Raw genomic sequence first — 26,478 nt, 5'->3', positions numbered from 1 at the left:
ATTCCATTATTGTTGCCTGAGAGGGGTAAATCAAAAAGTCCTACATATTCCTGTCAGCAGAAGGATTATATGGTTAGGAAAGGAAAGCCATCATATGTGTTACAGACATAAAAACAAAGTCTTGTAAATAATTTGTTTATCTTGATACTTTTTTCGACTGGATTACATTTTTAAAAATTTAATTCAATTTTGGTTTAAATACCTGACAGCATTACCAGTCTATTGAATTATGACATTTATAAACCAAGAAAATTTTAATTCAATATTTACAACAATAAACAACCAGCAACGCTTTATTTTCTTAAGTATTTATTTTCTATAAATATCATATAAAACTGATATACATAAGATCATCAAGAAATACTAGCATTTCTACAGCGTTGGATGATTTATAAATAGTCTATTTCGTTATAAAACAGCTCTATTTATAGAAATAAAATTTTCGGAACCCCCCTCTCCCTCGGCTGCGTTTTCGGGATGGACTGCCGCTGTGTGTTTGATCTGGAAGAAATCACAGGAATCATACTAAAAATAAAATTGTAAAAAATAAAAATAATGAACATCAAACGGTATGGTTATTTTTAATCACAGTTATTGTGCCAAAATATATATAAGAGCTATATTTAGCGAGCTTTTGGGCTTTGGTAAGAAGTTTAGGACCAAACTGACCAGCGCACTCGAACTCGAACACGGAATCAGCCCTTGGGTCATCTCTCCTGGTCTTAGTCCACACAGTTGAAGGTACCATTCCAATTTGACCATCCCCTGGGCAAAGGCAGTGAATCTACAAGGTTAATTATATTATATACATGTATATCAAATTAACTGATCAACATCAAATCATGTAAGTAATTTGTCTGGAAACTTGACAGTTCATGCACTATCCCTTTGTATAATGTAAAGATACACTTGGTTATGGCGTTGTTTATTTCTGTCCTTACCTATCCTTTATCGAATAAAATTAAACGAAACGGTTGTGTCCGTATTTTGGGCCATTATAAAAGCTTCATTGCTTGCAACTGCTATGAACTTTTAAAAGAGGCATTAAACCATCGCACCTAATTTTGCAAAACATACAAAGGAAGGATGTGGGTTTTTGCCGGATTAAAGCAAAAAGACTTCCTTGTTTATAAACGCATGGACCGTGTGCGTTGTCATCTGGGTTTGCGAAATATCCTCTGTAGAGCTTGCTAATCGTCACCGCACCGATCGCAAAAGCTTGCTCTAATCAGCTTTTCAGGGGGTGTTTTATTCCCGTTCAATAAAATTATTACGAAGCAATCGAGCAGTTCCCGTGCTGTGTAGACGTAGAGAGTTTGGTTTTATTTTTGGAATTTCTGGACAAAATAGTCTCCGAATAAATATTGATGAGACTGCAACTGTGGATCTTCTTTTTGTAAATATTTGCCCCTGTGCTCTCCCTATTATCGAAGCAACATGTTTTCCGCAAAGTACGTTTGTTCTAATTGGAGATTAAATGATGAAGAAGCAAATTCTGGTGTTGTGTCTGGCAAACCAGTTTCTTTCCAAAGATTTATTTAAAAATAAACAACCTATTTGTCTCCGGAGAAAGTCGTGCAAATTCATTGACCGATTTTTTTTGCTATTCCCTACTTTATCTTACCTACTGCCGGAAGAAAATACGTAGTCTCGAAGGATTTTCTGATATAGATTAAAAAAGGGATGATTATTGACGCCAATTAATTTAATGAGTAACATAAAACTTAAATCGGGGTTTTATATTTCGTTTTAAATGTCTTTATTTTAATGACTAATATCGACCATCATAAATAAAATATATTTTATTCTTCGACTATTCTGCAATTGTTTTCGCAAATAGTTATGTACTTGACTATAGATATTTACCAGGTCACATGATTAAATATTTCAAATAATAGTAAAGCATTACTGCACATTTGGGTATTTTTATATGAAATTGCACCATCATACTGGAAAATTCTCGCATATAAGTTTTTAACTGTCGCTGCAAGAGAGGGGTGCAAATGTTCGAGGCATTTTTGTTCAATTTCAGCTTTCCCAAATTAAGCTGTTAACATAAATCAACATGTAAGATTCATTTAATTTTTATGATTTCTTGATTTCGCCTTTTCGAATACTATTATATACAAAGAAACATACGATAAAGAAAAAAAACCCAGATAACATCATCACTTTCGGAAATATATTAAAATGACCACAAAGTCTGCAAAAGCAAATTCTTGCTACACGAAATTTAAAAAAAATATATTGGTTCCTTTTTCTCCGAGCACCTTTTTTGTTGTATCATGGGCATAGTTTTCATCGTTATTGATGATTTGTTTTAGGAAAAACTTTATCTGTATTTCCACATTAACAGTTTATTCTTTTCATGCAAATTACGTCTTGCAATCAGCATTACCTGAGTATATTTGAGGTAGCCAATATCCCGAACGCCATTGTATTGCTTCCTGGCCACTTCCCCCGGACTGCATTCTGGGATATCGGAGACAGGACGACACAGCCCGTACCTACAAATGACAAATGAAGATTGATCTATTAAGATGCAGAGACATATGTACACAAATTTAATGGTAATTGATTTACTATTTTACTATTTGTACCGTCCGGCCAAAAAGAGTTCTGTAGAAAAGTATAAAAAAAAATACCAATTTCAGTTCTTGAGGCTTGCTGAATAGTTTTAGGTTAAAAGTAATTAAATTCTAAATCTATAGATCTAATGAGCAAGTTTTCGACCCGACAACCACTCTGAAGGGACTGAATCAAAGACTAGTGTGAATAATTATCGAGATATGTGTAGCAAATAGGTTCTTAGAAAAGTGATGCTTAATTATAAAGTTCGATTTTTTTTCAAGTCTTGCACGAGTATTATCATGGATTTATGTATAAAGTAACAAAAAAGGGGAAATTCATTTTAATAATTGAAGCTTGATCATCATCAACATAATTCAACTAAACCTTATAAAATTATTCGAAATCTTTCCTCCATCAATATATTCCAACTGATCAAAGATAAGATTGTAACAAAAAAATAAAAAATAATCGGCCAAAAGTCATTAATATTCGAAAATAAAAAAATCAATGGTTATGAAAAAATAGTTTCATTAACGTCTCTCGGGAATTGGAAAAAAATTACACAGAGACCATTGCTCCACTGACAAACACATGACCCCTACGCTGCAGTTGCCATTTTGTTCGTAATTCTATAGCTATAGAAGACCATTCATGATCCTCCAAAAGTTAAGATCAGAACTGCACTTTTTGGAGTTGGTTTTTATTCAATTCTAAATTTACCATTGTCAATTAAGTATAAGTTTTCAATTTAATAACGGTTAATGATATATAAATTAATATACGTTTGGTCTCAAACTCCATAATAATGGTTTATCATTGAAAAATATCCCCCTTTCCACAAGAAAATATGAAAATTGCCTAGCTTTTGTATATGTTTAGAAGCAGAGTATAAGTACAGTCCAATCCACACTTTGCAAAAGTTGTGGAACCCAAAGGTCAAAGGGAAAAACCCAACTTTCCCCTTCAACCAAATATATCTTGGCCAAGTATCAACATAGTAGACTCGGAGATGGACTAGTTTCAATGATACTGACCAGGTGGACAGAACAGGAATATAGGATTAAACCCGTTTTCCACCATAATATAAAGCAAACATAATCATCTTGCCGAATACTATAGTACTTCAAAGCGTAGCAGTGACATAGTTTTATTGACGATCATATGAATAATCTTCTAAGTTTTGTCCATATGTATATCAATATTACAGGATCCTACCAACTCATCATTGTTTATAATGCCACCTTCTTAATTATCTATGTAAAATTAAACATCTATGTTTCTTGTGGCGGCATGTCTGGCAGACCTTCATCCTAAGCTTATCTTTCATCTTTAGTGCTATAAGAGCATGTATATATCTAAGAATTCGAATTCCGAGATAGTTATAAAGGGCATAATTTCTTGTAAGGAAACAGAATGCTTTGTGCAATTACCCGGACCACAATTCAAACCACATTAAACAAAATCAAAATTCTGAACGAGAATGAGATTAGTCGTCTAAGAAGTGACACCTAGAGAACAAAGTGATGCCTTTCAGTGTCTTCGCTTTCGTTATTTTTTTTCTAATAAATGAGAAATTGAGACACTTGATGTAGTAGCAAACGTAAATTATGAAGCGTGAGTTAGATCATTCTGTCGCACGAGAACATATTTTACGGGGGTTGCAGAAAAAACTATCGAGGTATTGTTAATTGATTCATATACTTCTGACAGAAAACGTTAACGACTTCAAAAGTTATCACAATTTCCAATATAGCAATGATAATACTGCAAAATGTGACACACAAAAATGATAACTGACTTGATCAATTCAAATCTTTGGAAAGGAACTCCCTAAAAATAAGTATTAGCTTTGTTTCTCACCACCGCCCGCGTCCAAATGGTAGAGTGGAAGTACCAGGTCGCTCTGGGCACGTGTAACCGTTCGGACATGAGCAACTCTTTAGACTAAAGTAGTTATCCCTTGGAAGCGCCATTAGTTCGGTACAAACTGCATTCTCCTCGCAGACCGCTGTTTCCAACTGTTCCTGCTGATAGAAAAAACCCTCAAATGTACATGCATTATTATCTTATACACACTTGGATAGTTGTAAGTATTTACAAATTTGTATAAATAAAAACGAACGTGACGTCATATTTAGTCGTATAAATTCAAAAATAATGTCTTAAACTATTTTAACAAGGCCTTGGACTTTCAGTAGGATGTAACTATCTATTTCTTGCGTCAAAACAAGTTAAAAATGACGCGGTTTCAAGCGAAATATACACAGATTGTGTAGTCTTAGCTCCAAAGCCATAGAAATCATGCTGATTTCAAAGAGCCATGGGTGAATGGCCAGCAATAAAATAGACAGGCCTACGTCACATTACGGTTTGTCACAACTACCGAAAGTCCAAGCTCTTGTTAAAATGGTTCTAATTGTCCAAGCAAGTGCCGTTAAAGTCAGCATTACTGAGAGTATAAATCTATTTTTATTGTGCTCCAAATCCAACGAAATGTTAATTACAACATAAAGAGTGCTACAATAAGAGAATAAACATCAGACAAAATGTTTTATTTGAAATTTGCAAATATTGACTATTTTACAAATGTTCTGTGCTTATGTTAATGCATAGGCGCACCATTAACAGCAAACAGAGCGGAAGTTTTCGTACATATATGCTTTTTATGAGTGAGTTGTGGCTAGGTTTTACAAGAGATCTAAATAGAATACGAGAATTTTGACATTTTGTTAAAATGTTAATAAACAGACCATCATGAAACATGTACTTATTCGTTGTGTTATATAAAGGGAAACAACATGTTGGTAATTAAAATTTGTTTATAGTTTTTTCACGAAAATGATCCTTTAAAATACAACCTTGCTTTTTTTGCTCATTGTCGCAAAACAATAAAAAAAATAAGGAAATAAAAAAGGAACAGTAAAAAGCCAGTACGTGTAAATAGCTCATCTCAAAGCTGTTGACTTTTCGAGGAGATAAAAAAAAGAAAGAGATATTTTCTATTTCTTTCATAGTGAAACATAAGCTACTCGAGTTTATCGCTTGAAAGTATCGTTTTCATTGAACAATCTAGTTCCAAATTACCACTGTCACAAGTGAAGCATATTAAACCATTGACAAAAAAATTGCAAATCATATACGTTGTGATTTAAAAAGACAATATCCAATTCATAAATTTTGTTACATACATTTAGCTTTTGGACATTTATTACACCCAAAAATCTCAAAATCCATTATTCTTAGCATACCCTACAGACAGATGGCAAACCATTTACGAAAGTGACATTTACAAAATGGATCTATTTAATGGCTATATTTATTTATTGGACTGACATAAAAAAGAAAAGTACGAAAGTCAAAGGAATCATTCATACAAGGTCAAACTCCTGACATTGATAGAAAGTCAGTAATGATCAAGGAAAAATGCAAATGTCTTCTTGTATAAAAATACTTCTTTGACTGGTGGCGTTATAGTAATAAGGATAAAAACAACTATTTATCAGTCTGCGAGAAACCGGGGTATTTATTTGAGAATCAAACGCAGACAGATTACCATTTAATCTTATCTGCTAGCCTTGAAACCAAGACCTTGGAAATATCCAAAAAGAATGTATCAGCTTTGGTACACATATAACCGACGGAATCATGTGACTTTTGTGAATAGGAAAAAAACTGTATTTCAAAATTCAAAAGACTGTATCGGCTATGGTACATATATAACCAACGGAATCATGTTACTTATATGAATAGGAAGAAAATGTGTTTCTTTATATAAGTTTATTTCAATAGTAAACATACCGTTGTTGGTGTATACACGTGTAACTGTATTTGTTTGCAATGTTAGTGTTTTGATAAAAAAAATTGCAGTCACATTTATGTATTTGCAATTTTTGAATGAATAACCAATGATAAACAATTTATAATTTCTTATTAAATTTAATTGTATATCAAAAACTGTATATAACTTTGTTCGTGGCTGCTGCGTCGATACTGTGCATGTGCTACGACGTTTATTCTAAATAAAAGTATATTTATTATAGTGCAAGTTTTACAAAATATTATATCAGAAATAATTCTTTTAATTCGGTTCTATTATGATAAAGTTCTTTCAAAAATCATTTCACATACCACAAAATTCTCATTACCGCAAACGTATACATGTCTTATTAGCCTTTTAACATCGTTAAAGTGTATGCATGAAATGAATAAAATGTAAAAAGTCAACGTAGATTTATAAGATAATTTAGAAGGAAAAAAAATAAAAATTGTCAAAAAATTGTTTCGGGGTAAAAAAAAAAAAAATAGATAAAAATCAAGAGAAAAAGTACCTGATATCTCACAATTGTCTCCGCTCGGACAAAAAGTCGCTGCTGGACGGCAAATATCACAATAAAACAGACGCCGAGTACTTTCATAGCACACATTCCTGCCAATATACTCCACTACGGACTCCACAGACACGAGTCAACTCTTATAAACTTACTTACCACGTCACATAATGACTAGCACTGGGCCTCCTTTTATATCGATTGAAATATGTCATTATTCAAAATAACCACCTCCTTGTGTGGGAAAGTAAAAAAAAAGATAGAGACATTTCATATTCAATTTCATTAGTTTTGGCTTTTGTCTGGTAGTCGTACAACGTTGATCACTTTTAAATTTCCCCCCTTTTTGCAACAGTTTTTATTAATAACGAATAAAAAAGGAGATTTGATGCTTTTTATTGCCGATAGCAATCATAAAACCCCACAATGTATTTATTTCAATTGTTTGAATGTTAGCAAATTACTCTACAAAAAGAGGATTGAACTGATAACGAAACAAAATTTACATATGCAACATCACTGCATTTTACTTTCAATGAATAAATAACTATTTAGTAGATATTAAAATTTTAGATACCACATGTTATTTCACATTCCTCTAAACCATTAATTTTGTTTTTTGTTTTTAAAGCTTTTCATTTCTTGAAAGTTTCGTTAAGCTTTGGAAAAATGAATACTTCCCGTAAGAATGAAGACAAATACCAATTATTTCCTTGAAATGACACAACTGCTTAATTTCATGCGTTGATGTGAATAAGGACCTTTCAGTTTTAATCACTTTATATTTAAAAACTGTTTAATCCTTTTCTAATTTAGCATGAAGATCATAAATATGTTTTGTATGTTAAATATTAATGAAAACATGTACACCTTTCATGAATAATATTAATCCGCATTACATAGCAGTTTTTGACCTATAAAGAAAATGTCCTTCCCAAAACTTCTTCTTAATACCGTTATTTATACCAAAGAAATGGCACTTCCTTGAGAATTAGATTTTCTAAATTTCCGTGAACGGTTTTAGAAAATTATATACTTTAAAATAGCCATCTATTTTGAATAAAAACGATGTCACTCTCCTTTGCACCTAATGCATCGATTTAATCATAGTAATCTTAAACTACATTTATCTATGGACTCATTCTAATGTAGTAAAAAAACTTCATGAAATAATACAACTGGGAAAGTTATTTCGAGGCCCTGATCAATACAAAATTTCAATTTGTCGTCCTGTACAAAAATTAGTTAAATATTCCTCAGTGACATATTTTAGTCATAAACTTGAATCGTATGTATCAATCGTAGTGTAATGCAGTATTACATGTAAAAGGAAAGTGTTTTTTAGCAAAATAAAAATTGAAAAAAAATGCTTTTATTGCTTTAAAAATCAAACACTTATATGAAAAGTGATTAATTACAAATATACATGTATTCATTTCAGTTTGAATTTCCCTCTATTAGTAATATTTTGCAAAATTACAGAACAAAGCCGGTTTATCTAAATTGTTTTTTAATCAGTGCACCGAATTTTGTGTATTCAAATAAAGAATTTATTTTTACATTATCTTTTGTTATATTGATATTCATTCTGCTCTTTACAGTACACACATCACATGTACATGTATTTTATCCTGCATTGACCGAATAAAGTTAACCAAATAAACCAAAGCTACATTTGGTCAGTGCCCCAATATAGCCTCGTGCATTTAACCAAAGTTCAAACGATTGTGACGTCATATTTCTTGGTTCGTTTACGCCATGGCGTTCTGATTTTAACTGTTGATGGGCAGATATGCATGCATCGCCCTCTGTCATGTTTTCTTACCCTCGCCCAAATATAGTTTGTAATTAAAGACAGTAACTATGTATTTTATTTTATTTTAAGACATTCTAAATTATTTAATAGGACTCTGCACATTGTTATTTAAAAAGTTAAATATAAAACATTCTGTGAATTATCATTCAGTTGAATACACGTCACATTGAAAATACTTTCTTTGAAATTCAATTTATTTTCATTCTTTTAAGCTTTATTATAAATGGTTATAATATATGTATTTTGTATTGTGATCAATAAATATTCAATTTAAAAAAGTCCGCAACATACAGGTACGATATAAGCGAAGAAAAGAATACATGTTCAATATGATTGAAAGAAATGCTTTAAACATAATAATCAGATTTTTAAAATGAACAAAAGCTTAATAATAAAGGGTTTTATTATTATTATTTTACACGATATTCATAAAAAACTTATGGTATGTTTGCAAATTAATAATTCGTGTTAATTTCTATATGATAAACTACTTAACATGTCACTTCAGGTATTTGTACTTTTTCGTTCATCACATGATTATTCTTACAGTAATACCTAATTTAAAGAATGACCAAGAAATGTGCAATGAAAACCAACGGAGCAATTTTTAACGTGGAATGTAAGAGGTTTACCACGAAAAATGTTAACACATTGTCACTTTTCTGTCTCGCCCCATCAATTTCTAAATTGATTAAAAATACAGTAACACAACAAGTCAAGAATAAAAATCATTTGACTTTTAAGACTATAATCAATTACCATCAAAAGGATAAACTTCTATATCAGATGTTAAGTAGTCAAAATTGCATGTTATTGCCTGTTTTATAAGATTCATTATTTAGTGAAAAAACCAAAAACACATTTCAAAATCTAGTTTCAAAGAAAATATTATATGTTTCAAATAATTAGGAAAGACCAACCCTCAAAAGGTACTTTTTGAAATCATCTTTCAAAGGAAATGTTACAGGGTTAAAAATGTCCAAGAATATATTACCATTTGATCAAGGAAGGACCCTACAAGGAACGTCGGAGAATCTTAATCTCATTTGATTTAATCTGAATGGAATGTAAGGATCATTTCTTTCAAGTAAGTAATTAGTTTTTCTGAATCCAGCTTCATCCTGAAAATGCATTGTTCAGTCCCTATTAGGGAATAATTAATACTAGCTTCATATATTCCTTTACTGTCATATTCATTCGAAAACATTTTTGGTTTTATTGAATATATAAGATATATGTATACATTTCAAAAATTGTGCACTGTATGTATATATGTGTCTAAAACAAAAAGTCATGTCCACATATGTTTTAATCAAAAAAAGGAGACAAAAATTTATGAAAAACAGTTTGTATATTGAACATGGAAAAATCAAACTTTTTAAATGAAAAATTAAAACGACTTACAATTAATTAAACTAAGCAAACCTGCAATCGCTTATTTTAAACACATAGACTTTTAAATTAGACTGTTTTTGATTAAATTTCAAATCTCAATTTACATGAGATGTTCATTCTATCAATTACTACACAATGGATTCGTGCATGCAAGGTTTAAAAAATTTTATTTACACAAAATGATTAAAAAAGGAGATACATTCTATCTGTGTGACATTTCTGACAATTAGCTCACCTGAGTAGAAAATTCATCAAAGTTTCAGATCAACAGTGTAATTCTTCTCAATAACCATCGAGTCAATTTCAACAAATCTATGCATATTTCATAAATCATGTTTCGGTTAAAAAAACACTCTCTAAGTATATATTATTTCAAATAAAAGTCACTTTCCAAAAAGAAAACGATTATTTGAATATCGAAATTCCCACACCAATGACCACCTCGCGCTAACATCCGTGCCAACGAGAGATATTAATATAAGTTGTAGAACTTGCTTATCAATCGTTGTAAAATAAATAGTTCAGTTTTTTTATTTGAAGATAATGAAACCAGAATAAAATGTTTTATTCTAGTATTAAGATCTGTCTTTAAAAATTTATGAGGCCGTAAAGCGATGGTTTAATTTCGTATATGTATATCAAAAGGCAATGCATACCAGTACGTGTTTTCAGATCTGTTAAGCGGTATTTCTATCAAGAAAACCATGTGCAAAATTGGTGCTCCCTCTACTGATGAATGTGTAGTCTCCCCCTATATTTTTGATAATGTTACTTCTTCATGAATAACATGTAATGTATGTCCCAAGTCACTTTTTGTGTAGTATTTCGATATTGATAAAACCTTTAGTCTTAAACTGTATTTATTAATTAGAATAAAAAAAATCCAGTTATTCTGTTTCGAAACGCCCAACTATTGCTTTGGGCAATAAAACACAGTCAAAATGAAACGTCTGTGGGGATTGTGAATTGCAAACGATATATGATAAATAGTAATTGTCAATACGCATTCTGGATTTTACCTTACATCAATTTCAATTGTACTGTTTTGAAAGGTATGTGATTTTTTTTAAATCGTCAAAAATAGACAGAAATAGTGACCAGGGAGAGATTATAGATTGGTTTTACTTCATATATTTTGTTTTTATACAATAGAACACGAAAGAAAAAAATTATTGTATATGCTTTGTCTATAAGTATTAAAGATGGAGGAGCACATTCTTACACGGATAGAGATAACTAAAGATTTAAAAAGAATACACTTATATGTAAAAATAATTCTTTATCGTTTTAAGTATTTGATTTAATGTTGAAACTAAATGCACTAGGCATTGCTAAATAACATTTAATGTTTGAATTAAAAGAATGCGTGTGTCTACATGCAGAAGATATTTTGTCTGCAGCAATGTGTGCAAGATTTGATAATATAATGTATAAATGAAAAATAACAATATGTGTAAATACTGGTATATATTTAGACAACACTTATCTATCCAAAAATTTTAACTAAAACCAATTTAATCAGTTCCGCCTTAACACCATCAACTCACATAATGATATAAATGTTTGTTACTGTGGTTTCATTAAATTATGAGCATCAATTTTCATGGCTAAAGTGAAGATTACAGTTTCAAGGATGTGTTAAGTTGTGACCAAGGATCCTATCAATGCAAAATGATAATTGAAATTGCACTTCCACGAACACTTCGTTTTGTGGATAAGCATAACGACAAAATCCACAAATATTGGTAATCAGTGAATATTGGTGAAACCACTGTAACAAAATCTGTGTCCCCAAAACCGAACTTGCTACGATAAGGAGGTTGGATGGTCTAGAAATAACATAATACCCATAAGATCAGACGTTACATTTTATATATGGTTGTTTAGTCACAATCTATTAACAAGAGAAGAAAAATTCTTAATATCTTAGCTTTAAATTTTGAATCTTTATACAAAGTTATCCGAAAAGAGACTAATATAGTCATAAAATGCTACAAAGCTATCTAAACAGCGCAGTTTTCACCAATAAATTGAAAAGCAAGAACTTGTTTTGCAACTCCTGTAAAGTTATCTAAATTATTTTTTTTATTGCGGTTTATGTATGTTGTTATATTGAGAAGGATCGACTTTCCTTCATATGTTATTTTTCCCCTCCATTAAATCTGTTAACAGTATGACTTATGTAAATCTATTTTGTAATGTAGAATCGATTACATTTCAGCATGAAATAACTTTTTTATTAATTCACTGTGGCCAATATTGCTTTAAAATCAATTGGAAAAATTTTATTCTCTTCTATACGATTTAATATTTGCTTTGCAAAATGATTTCATTCGATATGAAAATTGCATTAATAATATCAAACTTAATGTTTAAACTTTTCAAAGTATAATTCATGAATGGTTTCATTCATACGTTTTTGAAAGATTATTCAATATTCAAAATATTAGATATTGCATAGATGATTACTTCACCATTACAATGACAATATCTTAATTTAAGGTGGTATGGGACACTTCCATGTTGTGACGTATTGTTTATCGAAATAAACAATTAAATCAAGATGTAATTTAACTATTGTATTAATTCACTGTGGCCAATATTGCTTTAAAATCAATTGGAAAATTTGGATTGGCTCAAGAAAATTTTCTAGTCAAGTCTTCCATCATACTAGGTGGAAACTAGATTGGGGATCAACAGAATTCAATGTATTAGCTATTTATTTTTCAGTTGATCTCAATAAAATTGTTGACTTAGATTATGATAAACAATTACCAAAGATACTGGCATCGATTCAGCAATGGAATAGACGAATTCTCACTCCTATTGGTAGAGTAACCGTAATTAAAACATTTATACTGCCGAAGCTCAATCATCTTTTTATCTCTTTACCAAACCCCAATAAAGAATTTTTGTCATCTTTGACCCAAGAACTTTCTATGGAAAGCCAAGTGTGATAAAATCAAACGGGAGGTTGTTACCCAAAAATATTTTAATGGTGGACTTAATATGGTCAATATTGGTAATTTTTTAGTATCGTTAAAAAGTTCCTGGATACAAAAGCTCCTTAGAGGAGAACAATCATGGATTCATATTTTTTATGCAATATATGGTGACACTGCTGTCAGAAAAATTCTGGATTTTGGTGATGATTTTATTAAGAAACTTTTAGATAAGACAACCAACAACTTTTGGGTTGATGTTTTAAAATCATGGTTGTATGTACTGGCATCATATATTGGTAACTTGCAAAATTCTTACAAGGTTACTTTATCTCCTGTATAGTACAATTCTAAGATAACGGTTGGTAAGAAAAGTTTGTTTATAAAATACTGGTATGAATAGGGTGTAAAAACTGTTAATGATTTCTTAGATGATAATGGAACTCTTTCTACCAAAAGAGATGTTTGAAAACAAATTTAACATTAGTCATGTATGTACAATGCAATATAATAGCATTATAAGTGCCATTGCAAAGTTTTTAAGACTTTTTAGTTTCACCAAAGAAATGTATTGTTATACTATTGGTCCAATTATACCATTGTATTATGAGCCATTGTTCTTTTATAAAAAAATGTACCAATATTATCTATAAAAATATTAACACATAAGACAAAACTCCAGCTTCCTTTGTCAGATGGAACTCTGAAATGTCACTTAATGGTTATTTAGAAAAAAACCCACCAAAGATGTAATCAAAATATGTTTTAATGTGACCAAAGATTCTGCTGCTCAATGGTTCCAGTATAGGATTTTACACAGAATTCCCCCAGTTAAAAATTATCAGAAGAAGATAAAAGCTACTGATAACGATGATTGTACATTCTGTGGGAATTCTACTGAAACTATTGAGCATATTATTGTTAGTTGTTCCCATTCATTAGCTATGTGGAATCAGTTTAGTATTCACATTTATAATACTACTTCAGAAAGAGTTGGTTTCAATATATCAAATGTTATTTTTGGAAATTGTCCTCTTCTAGATACAAACTTGGTTGTGAATTTCCTTATTTAAATGGAAAACTATTCATTTTTTATTGTTCTAAACAAAACAAACTTTCATGTCTATCCGGTTTATTATGTTACTTAAAAGTGAAATATGAAATTGAAAAATGTATATCTTATAAAAGTTCTGAAATGAAAATATTTGACAAAAGATGGACTTTGTGGAGAAATATTTTTCAAGAGTAGACTCGTATACTTTCTTTTCTGTACGTTGTATCAACTATATTCCTCAAGCTATTTATTGCATATTCTTGTTGAGATTGTGTGTGTATGAATGTCTATGTGAAAAATTTATAAATTGCGAATAAAAAAGAAGATGTAATTATATAAGTAGTTTCTTTCCCAATATTGGCACACAACAGCGTAGCGCAGTGGTTGAGAGGGTTTATAACGAATCTGTACGTCATGAGTTCGAATCCCCCTTGAGGTTTTACAATTTTTACCTCTCCAAAAATTTTTAAAAGCTATTTTTGGGTTAATATTGTAAAATTTGAAAATTCTAAAAAGTGTTTTAATGATAATGTACTTTAATCCACATTAATATCGACAGATGTCCCATACCACCTTAATGCCTTGCCGAAATCATCGATTCCTATTTGTATATTCATTTCGAGAATGCATAAGAATAATGCAGTTTAAATCATTTACGAGTGTTTAAAGTTAATTTGTAAATAGCAAAATAAAAATAAACAAAATAAATCGGTTGCTTTTTTCGTACATGTCTTTTGTTTAATGTTGATTTACATATATGTGTTAACTAATAATTTGTTTAACTTTTCACTGAACAATATGTTTATCACATATTTTATATAAAGTTCCTAAAAAACCCTGTATTTTAAACAAGCTTATCACTGGACATTAAAGATTTCTGACATATGTGTGTAAACTAAATACAACTAAAAGGCCTAATATATTTGTTTTCCAGGTTAAAAAATAAAATTGAAGCTAACAGATCCCAAATATGGTAATTTAATGCAAGTTTTGTTGTAAAATTTAAATACAAATAATTCATTTTGCATCATATTTCCATCATAATTCAAAACGAAGTAATTTATTCCAGAATATGACAATCCAAATGAATACACTTCTATGAAAATCAATTTGCTGCAACCTGAAACGATTTACACTAGTTTTTTTTTTTATTCGGGCCATTTAAAAAAAAAAGTTTTATCATTCAAGTGTTAACACAAAAATATAAGATAATATCCTTTTCACGTCATTCTTTATTAAAAGAAACTTATTTTTCGCATATGTAATTTATGTGGGTTAAAACATTGGCAGATACTTTATTGAAATGTGAATCTAAGGAATTTCTCGTATACTGACGTGCAGAGGATATAAAAATATGATTTCAGCAAACTTGGCTAATGACGAACAACTCTGGAGTCTATATTTAATTCCACTAATATGATTTATGGCTTGTATGTATCCTTTCTGATTACAAGAAATAAATAGTCTGTGTCTAGAATTCCACCTCAGCAATCCTGTGGGGGTGTTATGAAGATTAAACAATAAATTTTTTCGCACTTGTAAGTCAATCGAAATACAGACAGACAGAAATACATAAAACCTACATAGTATGTATTTATATAAAGACCGGCTTTATTTGTAACATTTATTGAGGATTTTTTTTAATGCAGTTCATAAAAATGTTTTTGCGTCATCATGTATAAGGTTTACCATTGGCAAAAACTTAACCATCTAATCTATTAAAATCAAACAGTTCACAGTGAATTGAAAAGAATTTCATGTTTGTATTATTTTAGTTTGACAGTTGCATGAAAACAGTAAGTTAAGCAGATATACAGTAATATTCCATTTCCAGTCATCCAACACAACTCTATATGTTTTTCTAACTTTCCCTACACGTTATTATAGGCTACATTACAAGAAAGAGAAGACCAAAAATATAAATCCCTCAGGTTTTATCATCTGCATGATGTATTAGGTCTGTGACGTTACTACTAGTGATTTCATCCTATTAATTTCTAATCCGACTTGAAATTACAATCTAACCTAATCAAACGTGACTTATTGAGAAAATTCATAATATAATCCAACTAGGAAACAGGTGGGCTCCGAACCGATGAGATGTTTATTTTAATATCAAATTAATATGACAGTATCTAATAAAGCTCGAGTTGATTGACTCTTCATTAGCTCTAATCATTATCAGGTCAAATGGAAGAAGATTTTATGATTAGAAAGCCATATTAATGCGGACAGTAGGCCTACGCATATATTTCTGACAATGTTACATATACCATCCAAAAATTTACATAGAGTTGGTTTAAATTATGTTTTGAGTTTAGTTATTTTTAGAAAGAGTAATAACACAAATATTGCGCATTTCAATCTTGACAAGTATAATTTGCAAAAGGAAAGAAATGACATATTCCGTCGGAATCAAGAATTCTTTATATAAATCAGGACTTGTTTTCATTAAACTCTGATCTTGCTTATTCCGACTAAAAAAATGAATGAAAAAGAAATTGGGTCAGGCTAATTCACTGTGTCAGAACGGAATATACGACACGACTGCGCGCCATGTTAGTCTTGAAATCATATTTTCATTATGAAAAACATTAATATATGACGTGGTCATTTAAAAAGATATCCGTTGATGACTGTAGAGACGACACATATATATCCCCTATGACCAACATAAAATGAACCTTGATCTAATTAAGTTAATAAATAAAACTATCAATCTGCCTAAAAACATTACGCCTTATCATTTTACAATGTTTCTTTAAAAAACATAAAAAGCGATATCAAACAAATGTAGGTCGTCGAGAAAGACAATTGAAATACTGGGTGATTCCTACAATGTACACTAAAGCATTGTGTTGTTTGAGTGATTTACACTTTTAATAAAATTAGAATGCAAGAAAAATCACATACATTGATGTTCAAAACCAGACAAAGCATCTGCAATGTATATAAAGGGGATGTACGGCCATCTTGTACAAATGTGGTAAAAAAATGTAAACATTTCTTGAAACTACGTATTTCATAGAAAATAGACCTGATCAAAACTGTTGTTAAAAGAATAAAAAAAATCAGTACACGTTGTTTTGCATGCAAATAGCGTATACGAGTGCATAATAATGTCTTTTAAATTACTTCAAACTGCTTTAGAACTGCGCTGCTGCAGACCTATTGAAGGTTTTAAAATCTAAAAAACTATCATACATATATCTACAACCATTTGTTGAGGGTACCTTATTTTTATCCATCGGCATGGATTCTATTTTCAGAAGAAAAAAAAAATCTGTCTATACTTGGACCTCCTCTCTCTATGGAAGGACATTGGCGTTATATTTTCATGGACAAAAATAAATGAATGTACGTTAGAACGGTCTTTGTGGAATCTGACAGTACCAGTCCTTTTTCAGTTTAGGGTAAATTCTTTTTAGAAGTGAGGTAAATATCCAAAACAAAAATAATAATTCTCTTAAATAAGAAATATTCGTATATTTTTCAATGGAAATATAACTTCTGTGCACCTCCATACACACAGACAAAACCACAGGCCCACAGGAACCTGATGTAATGGGATCGCAAAATAATTTTACTGATGAGTTTTTAGCAAAAGTTTCACCTGATGTGACAGTTTGAAATATATCCAAGATGGCGATAGGTACCTTGTGTATTATATTAGGTATAGGGTACTTTTTTAATTATGACAAAACTTTATAACGTCAGGTTTCTGAGCTCGTTCTGACTGATAGTTAACTATTTTAAGAAAACGGTACCTTATTTTGAGACAAAGTTACAACTTTAATGGACAAGCTTCGAATTCATATCAACAGACGGTTTTAGAGGGGATACTAAAGACCTCCTTTTAGATTTTTCTGATTTTTATATCTATAAGATAAGTCTGTATCTACGCAGTTCTAAGCGATAAAAAAGACATTATTTTGTTCATGAAAAACTTCACATTAGATGGAAGTATAATAAGTATTTAGGTCATAACTCAAAATCAAGAAATATATATGCAATGACGAAAAATATTGAACAAAGAGAATAAATCATAAGGCTTTAAACACTATGTAACCCGATTTTTTTGGTTTTTTAAAGGTCTAATGTAAATTTAAAGTTAGTTTTAATTGGTTTGGCTATTTCAAAAAGTATTTTGGTCATGTTCATTTTTATTGAAAATAAAAACAAATCTTATTGAAAATAAGATTGTTCCCTATGTATATCATTTCATCAGTCCGTTTCTCAACGTATTAGTTTTTAGTACCAGAAAAAGAATTGTTTATGAAAGAAGAAAGAAAAATAGAAACTCAAAGAGGAATCAAATAAAAAAACAAGCAAACATTGTAACGATTAGGTTATAAAGGGAATGATTTCTGATCCTGATACACCACACAAAACACAAGTTGAAATAAATGTTTACCGTTTTGATGTTTTCTCTAAGAATCTTAATTTGGAGTTGTGTATCTTCCATGCCAACACATTTTTACCATGTAATAGGTGTCGATGATGTGAGTTGGGGCCTCCAACTAGGCGCGTGAGCAATTGCACAGCTATTGTTATTGATACCAAACACATCGATGCAAGAACAGTTGATATCTATTTACTATAGTATGTGTTCAGTGGATTGTTGCTGGAGATACTCGGACCAGGCTATCCATTTCTGACCACAAATTTCTAACCAAAAATCCATTGCGGATGTTCCAACAAATCGAATAAAGCAGGGACTTTGTTTTACTTGTATTACCCTTTCAAAATATGCCCCTCTCCCAAAAAGTACATATGTTAAAAACTACATACCTACGTGTATGTAAAAATACAAATATGGGCTAGTTAATTATAGAAACTGTTTCAAAAGGTGTCGAAGACCCTTTTAAAAGGCGCAATCATAAATTAAAGCATATACGTAAACATAGTGTAGCTTCTGGTACCTTTCCATGGGAATCTCTATCATCCGACATCTAAAATATTATCAATGAATACTTCCACATTACCTTGGGCTTTCGTGATTACAGTGGTAAATCAAAGATTTTTTTTCCTACCACATCCCCTAGAGCTGCAAAAGGATAACGTATCTGAACGCCAATTTTTATATGCACGAAATTTCATTAATGACAAAAATTCAATATTCCTGTTGTTTTTATTCATGGTGTTGGTGATTAATGGATCAATGTGCAGTTTACAGAAGACGGGAATAAACCACATACAAACCGCGAAAACAGAAATGAAACAGAAGTAAATAAAAAAACAAAATCTGTGATGTTTTATATAGATTATACTTTATTAGTTAACCACATCTATGGCTTTGCCCGTAAAACATAGCCTAATTAATACTATGCCTGAATGATTAAAATAACGCCTTAATATCATAAATCAAAGCAAAAATGATAAATTCATGATAAAAAACCGTTTTCCCAAATGATTGAATTAACAGCTATACAAAAGAAACAACCCACCGAAACGAAAATATCTGACAAAAAAAGAAAGAACGAAATAGTCACTTTCTAAAGAAAAAAAATGGATAGACATGAACTGCTGAATGTGGCTCAACTCAGTATTTCTATCATTGCTTAATGTATTTCGCTGTGTTTGGGAAGTAATGAAATTGAAAATATTTGTTTTAACGAGGACTTATTTGAATGAATCATTTTAACACTGGGTGTGAATATTTATATTTTACATAAATAATCCGTCTAAAAGATTGAAGGTTTGTTAATCTAGCATTACAAGTTGGAGCGAAGCAACACATTTGAATATTCATAAAGTTAACAACTTTGAAAAAGAGGATTAACAATCTTTCCCATAGCTTGAAGATGATTCTTAGAAAATATCAATTTTACTCGGATAGCCTTGTCGATCAATTGGGAACCTAAGTCTAGCAATAGTCGAGTACTCGTTGATTTATTTTAAGTTTGTTAACGCAACCGTTGCAAAAAAACATATAAAAAATATAATATCTTATCATAATTATTAATAATTAAAGTGTTTGATTAAAATTATTTTGAAAGATTTTTAAAATAACTTGTTACTTAATGTCCTGGCTTTTTGTGTAAGTGAGCTACATGTACATTTATCTCAAACGGTCTCTCAACCATGTTTTGATCCAAGCTTTACGGGGGATCTGCGGCCATCTTCTCAATTTGAGAATGTAAACATTTCTTAAACTGGCTTAATTTTGTCCGAAACTGAGCAAAGCTGCTGCGAAAAGATAAAAAGCAATTCATAAGAGGTTCGCATGTTATTTTATATGCAAATTATGCATGTAATCAGTTTAATTTAAGAATATTTTTCAAGTATGGATAAACATTCTTCTAAAGTACCTCATAATATACAGGTTTTTGTTATCATAGCAACGGATATCAATTTTCATTTATATTGATATATACTGTTTTTTGTTACCTGGCAGATAAAAATGTTCCAGTCAAAACTATTTATGCTTGAATAAACTGGCACAATGTTTTTTTTTTAAGTTCTGTTTTGTTACCATAGTAATAGTTTGATTAGTTCAGTTAAATTTGCCCCAAAACTATTACATTTAAATTTACAATATTTCAATGTGATTATTATAGTTTGTATGCCTAAAACTGCTGCGATTGTCTTCAAAGTACCGTAATTCAAATGGCTATGATAAAGTCTTTTGCTTCTGTTAGCAATAGATTGTTACCATGATAACCGGTCCATATAGCAATCGTTTAAGGTTGTCTTGCATCTTAATGAACCAAAGGTGTCAAGTATGAATTATGAAGAAACACGGTGACTTTACGTGGCCACCAAATTTTGATATTTTGATAGAATACAGAGCTTGCAAACTCACATGTTCATAGTGAAAAAATAGATTATATATAAAACAAAGAAAATCTACATCGCTTTAGATGAAAAAGCAATATAAACATATTCTGAAAAGATCCAAATGTAATAAATGTACCTCGCTTGAGATAAAAAAGCAACATTCCTAAAAGACCTAATTGCTATAAATTAGAATCTACAACACAATTGCCCTACTAATTATATTTTTTTTGACTTGTATTTAAATGAAAAAGGTTATAATGTTTTGAATTTTTACAATAATTCAACTCAATATTATTTAGAAAATGAAAAATGAAAAAAAAATATGCAAGTTTTTGATTAATAAACAAACCAGTAAACTAATTCATGTACTTATATGATGGTAAATTAAAGAAGACGAGGTTGGTAGCGAATTCGGAATTGCTTAAGAATAATTGTCAAGATCATTACGTGATGAAAGACATGCTAAATTAAATAGCTTGAAGCAATCTGTAATTGATATGCTTCATCCTATATCATTTCAACAAGATCAGACAAACCCCTTAGCTATTATTCCGACCTATAATTCTACACCAACTATCTAAAAATGACATATAAGGTCCAAGGACTTGCAGATTTGTGATACAGGGGAAAGAATTCGTTTTTAAGTAAACAAAGCTCGAATCTTATATTTGTTTATAATTTATAAAAAGTAAAGAAATTACGACTTCTTTGACAAAATAACTTGTGGTAAAAAAGATAAACTGCCTCAGTATGTTCATGAAAAGCGTAATTAAAACAGAAAGCAGCATTATATTGAAACATATACCAACACAACACATATGTATACATAAATTGGACTCGAGCTTTGTTTACAAAACAAAGAATTCTAACCTATGTATCTCGATTGTAACTCGATATTTGACCTTCAAATTTTGAAAAAAATTTAAGCATCCATATTGACAATTCTAGATATCAAAAAATAAACTTTGAAAAACTTAAACTCAAATCGTGTCTACGTTCATTTAACAGACATTATATGTTTGAGCCAAATGTCCGCTTTACATGTAATAAAATACGCTTATTTTTTTAAATATTTTTTTTATTCATATATGGCAAAAGATATTGTCGGTCGCCTATAATTTGTTCTATTTGTAAAGTACGTCGAAAAATTTATTTTCAGAGTTATTTAGGTGCCGTTAATTACCTTTTTACTTCAAAACTATAAGACTTAAACGAAATTGCGTTCATTAATTCTTGTTTTCTAAAAACGAATATTATAAAATCTTTCCTTTTGATTACGAACGGCACCACCCACCAAAACCCAGTAAAGATGAATTATAATGTTCCCAGTTCACCGAACTTTCATGTCATCAAATATAAGTATATGTTGTAAATCAATATAACGTGATGCTTCACTGAGTGACGGTCGCTATTTTAAGCATCGTATTAGACAAGCAAAAACATTATTGGTAACGATTTCTCTTTTCTTTCCAATTGAAAATGAATGAATATTTAATTAACGAAAATTAATGTACTTATTTCTAATTGAACATTTACATTAATGTTTTCATTAGTTATTAAAAATGAATGTAATTATTCATACTTTCATGATTATTTTCTTAATGAACAACTTAATTCGAAAACGCTTGGATTCTTTAAATTAAAATAAATAATCATCTTGTCACATTTGCGTTTTTGTTTAAAATTACTTGGTTTAAACACGCTGCATACTTAGAGCATTCGCATCCGTTGTTTTCTGATGTATATAAACATGTGCAAGCATCAACCAGATCGTTAATCATTTTTATTATTTTTTTCTTTGCACAGAAAGTAATCTTTGTGTAAATTGTTGACAGATTACGTCCGAACTCTAAGAAAAAAGGAAGCACAAACCCATACAAAATTAAGTCAAATGACTATTTTACATTTAGAGAATTGTATGTATAACAAACACGTATGTGCATTATATGTTCTTAAAAGATTTTGAAAATTCTAGGAGATTACTGTTATACAATCAGTTCTACTAGTAGATTAGACTAATGATCACAATGAGAAAAAAACAAAACAAGCACAAACGATGCAATGAATTTCTTATAACCCAATCGCACCCACAAATAGGTTGGTTAGGCTTATACCATATTGCACATCCATCACGACTTAACGCTAATAGCAACATTATTATTATTGCAAAGGATTTCCTTAACAAAGAAAAATAACCCTAGGAACTATTTTTGATTTTACATACCGGAAGATTCTTTTCCTTACCAGGTACAGACGAAGACAATGTTACTGCAATATAAAATGTATTCCTCAAAAATTCTTTTGTATTTATTATACTATAATTATCTATATAATTATCGACTATGTTTATAAAAAAAAATATTGTGTTAATCTATTAGATAATATTCTCAATATCATAATTATTTCTTTTTAAAATCAACATAAATAAATATAGATATTTCAAGTAAAGCAATCAAATGGTAAACAAAGCATATAAATGTAATCTCTGTCTTCTAAATTTGCAGGACAATGACAAATGAAAACTAATCTGAAACAATATCAACAAACCATAATGATCATGCACATAGAAATTCGATAAAAAATGCGCCTTACCTGGCAGACTATTTTGAAGAATATTATTAATCTTTTTAATGTATTAAGGCAAGGGAAATTCTTTATACTTTTTTATGGGATCCTTCGCAAAAAGATACATGACGAAGTAATAATCAAATGCTACATGCAACGACAATTTGTTTAGAGCTTCTTCAATAGCAAAGCTAAAGATAAGGTATGTACATACACTCGGTACTTTAATTGAAGGGTTTGGACGTATACGGACGACATCATCACTATAACAGCTAAAGATTAGTGTCTGTGATATAGAAATATGAACATGGCGATGACTTTAAAGCAGAATTATATATATATATATATATATATATATATATATATATATATATATATATATATATATATATATATATATATATATGTGTGTGTGTGTGTGTGTGTGTGTGTGTGTGTGTGTGCAATATATATATATATATATATATATATATATATATATATATATATATATATATATATATATATATATAGTATGTTAACTGACCTGAGCCGAGGGCTAAAGTTCAATTAGTCAGGCGACAGTCGACGTCATCGGTTGAAACTTTCCAAATTTGCCTCTATATCCCCTAAACCACTGGACCAATTTCAATTAAACTTGGCACAACTTGTCCTTTTTAAGTTTTTCAATATTCTTTCAATTAAATACTATCTCCCTTTTTAAAGGACATTCAATAAAATGTGCAATTTTTTAAAACAGATTATGTGAATATAACTGAAAATAAAGAATATTCACGTTAAAATACAAATACATGTATTGTGCATTTTTGAGGAATGGGTTTTTAGAGTCTTTCTTAGGCTATGTCCAGTTGGGGTAAAGAAGGGGTCACAATAAGGATACAAAATTAAAGTAAAAAATATTTAAGAAAGAAATTATCTTATAAATAACATAGAGATGACTTTGGAAATAAAATTATTATAAAAGATTAAAAGAACGATATCATAAAAAAGGTTTCAATTACAAAAAATGAAATCCATATCTTTTTTTACTAAGAGGGACCTTGACACGATTTGAGATCAAAATTCAATATTTTACTTTTTACGTATAGAATGGTTTACTGGAGAATTTTGAATAATTGATCAATTTGAATGTTAGAAGTTTTTAAAAGAGATTTAAAGGTAAGAATTCATTCTTACATGAACAAAGCTCGAGTCTCATGTTTCTTTACAAATAGTGTAAAGTTAAGAACTACTGTTTCTTCGACGAAATCACAGGGGCCAAGCCCGTTTTAACATTATTTCAATGTAACCATAAATAAAGAAAGGGGTCGAACTCTGACCCAGATAAAAAAACTACCAGCTCGCTTCAAAAGCCTAATAAATCAATTATTTTTTACAACACTTGCAATATGCGTGTATTTTTTCAGAAAAAATAATGTCTAAGGTACACTCATGCCGAATTTCAAGTTGATGGATCTTAAAATAGCGAAGATATACGTCATTATTCTCTCGAATTTGCCAGTTTATTTTTATTTTTACTCGGACATTTATCGGTCCAGGGCTCAAGATGGGATTTTGCCTCTGACAACAGCAGTATTGCAACAAGTCGAGAAACATTCGCACTAATCTTTTAAAATCTCACATCAAACGCACGCTACTTACATCCTTAAATTCCGATAAAATTCCGTAAATACTCTCCAAACTGAACTTTTATTCTGCAGCCACATCAACTTCTGACCAGACCGGCCATTGTGATAGAAATGACTTACATGACTCAATGGTTACATTGAAATTAATGTTAAAACGGGCTTGGCCCCTGTGAACGAAATGACTTATCGTAAAAAAGATAAACTGACTTAATGTGTTCACAAATAACATTATAAATATAATAAAAACATACTTGATTGAAACTTATTCAATAAATCACATTAAGAGTATCCTTATTGGTTTTCCCTCAGACTGATATGGCACACTTTCATCGGCACGTGACTGCCGGATATTATTACTTATTAGGTTAGTTACTGACTCACTACAGAAATATATTGGGTTGATCAATCTCATAGATGCCGAGGCGAAGCCGAGCCGTCTATGAGATTGATCAACCCAATATATTTCCGTAGTGAGTCAGTAACTAACCTAATAAGTGTTTTGTTTTCCCGAGGACTATCAAGCGACATATTCATTGATAAATAGGCCTAGCGGTGATCTACGCAAAGCCATGTACAAGATGCCTTACATCTCGTCCAATTAAACTCATTTAAACAAAATTATCAATACCACCTTTCAAATACGCTTTAAAAATCTTCGCTTCACCCATATTACTTTTAATGTTTTGTTGCTATTCAATTTTAAACCTCTGCAGGGATTTGAGCAAATTTAGACGCTGCCATTTTGTTCTGCTCCAGACACAACAATCTGACGTCAATATTCAAAAAGGAACTACTCTAATTTAAAAATAATTCCAAAGGGCCACTACTCTAAATATTTTAAGGACTTACTGAACACGATTTCTGTGTTAAATAATATGAAAAGTCGAGATGAGTAGGTGAGGCGGCGGCCAATGACGGCCATATTGCCTAATATTAATCCTCAACGAACCTATATAGAGATATATGAGGCAATCACGTGCCATGTTTAATCCAATGAAAATGTGACATTTCAGTCCGAGGGAAAACAATATTACTTATGAGGTTTGCTACTGATATACAACGGATATATATCAGCTTCGGTCAGTAACATTAAGTGTTTCGTTTTCCTATCGAGTTTTACAAGAAGTGATGATCTTCACAAATCCTTGTATAAATGGATTAAGCAAATATTGCACTCTGCTTAATACACAATAAAGCGACATCATTTCCAAGGGCAACTACTCCAATTTTAATAGTCATTTCAAGGGCAATTACTCCAAATAAAGAAAAGTTATACGGAACACGGTCTCTGTTATTACGCGCCGCCAGGAGGCGGTCCGTTATTTGATACACATTTAAATATTGTAAATGCGTTTCTGCGGAATAGTTCTTTTTTAATGAATTAATGTTATTCTCATTT

General features: G+C 30.5%; 1 protein-coding gene across 2 annotated transcripts; it reads right to left on the bottom strand.

Annotated features, from left to right (window-relative positions):
* Positions 1-292: 292 nt before the first annotated feature.
* Positions 293-7,062, bottom strand: LOC105330855 (uncharacterized). Of its 2 annotated transcripts, none has more exons than XM_011432794.4 (5): positions 6,900-7,062; positions 4,432-4,598; positions 2,399-2,507; positions 670-784; positions 293-525 (listed from the first exon to the last, which is right to left on the bottom strand). In XM_011432794.4, exons 1-5 carry the CDS (start codon positions 6,993-6,995, stop codon positions 521-523), a joined length of 492 nt encoding a protein of 163 aa, XP_011431096.2. In that variant the 5' UTR covers positions 6,996-7,062; the 3' UTR covers positions 293-520. The 2 variants fall into 2 exon arrangements, with proteins under 2 accessions (XP_011431096.2, XP_011431086.3); XM_011432784.4 differs by having other exon boundaries at positions 293-501; positions 6,900-7,061.
* Positions 7,063-26,478: the final 19,416 nt, after the last annotated feature.

The sequence above is a fragment of the Magallana gigas genome, chromosome 8 (assembly GCF_963853765.1).
Source record: "Magallana gigas chromosome 8, xbMagGiga1.1, whole genome shotgun sequence".
In the NCBI taxonomy this organism is placed as follows: domain Eukaryota; kingdom Metazoa; phylum Mollusca; class Bivalvia; order Ostreida; family Ostreidae; genus Magallana; species Magallana gigas.
Note: the sequence above shows the minus strand (reverse complement) of the source record. Positions and strands in the feature narration are given on the sequence as shown.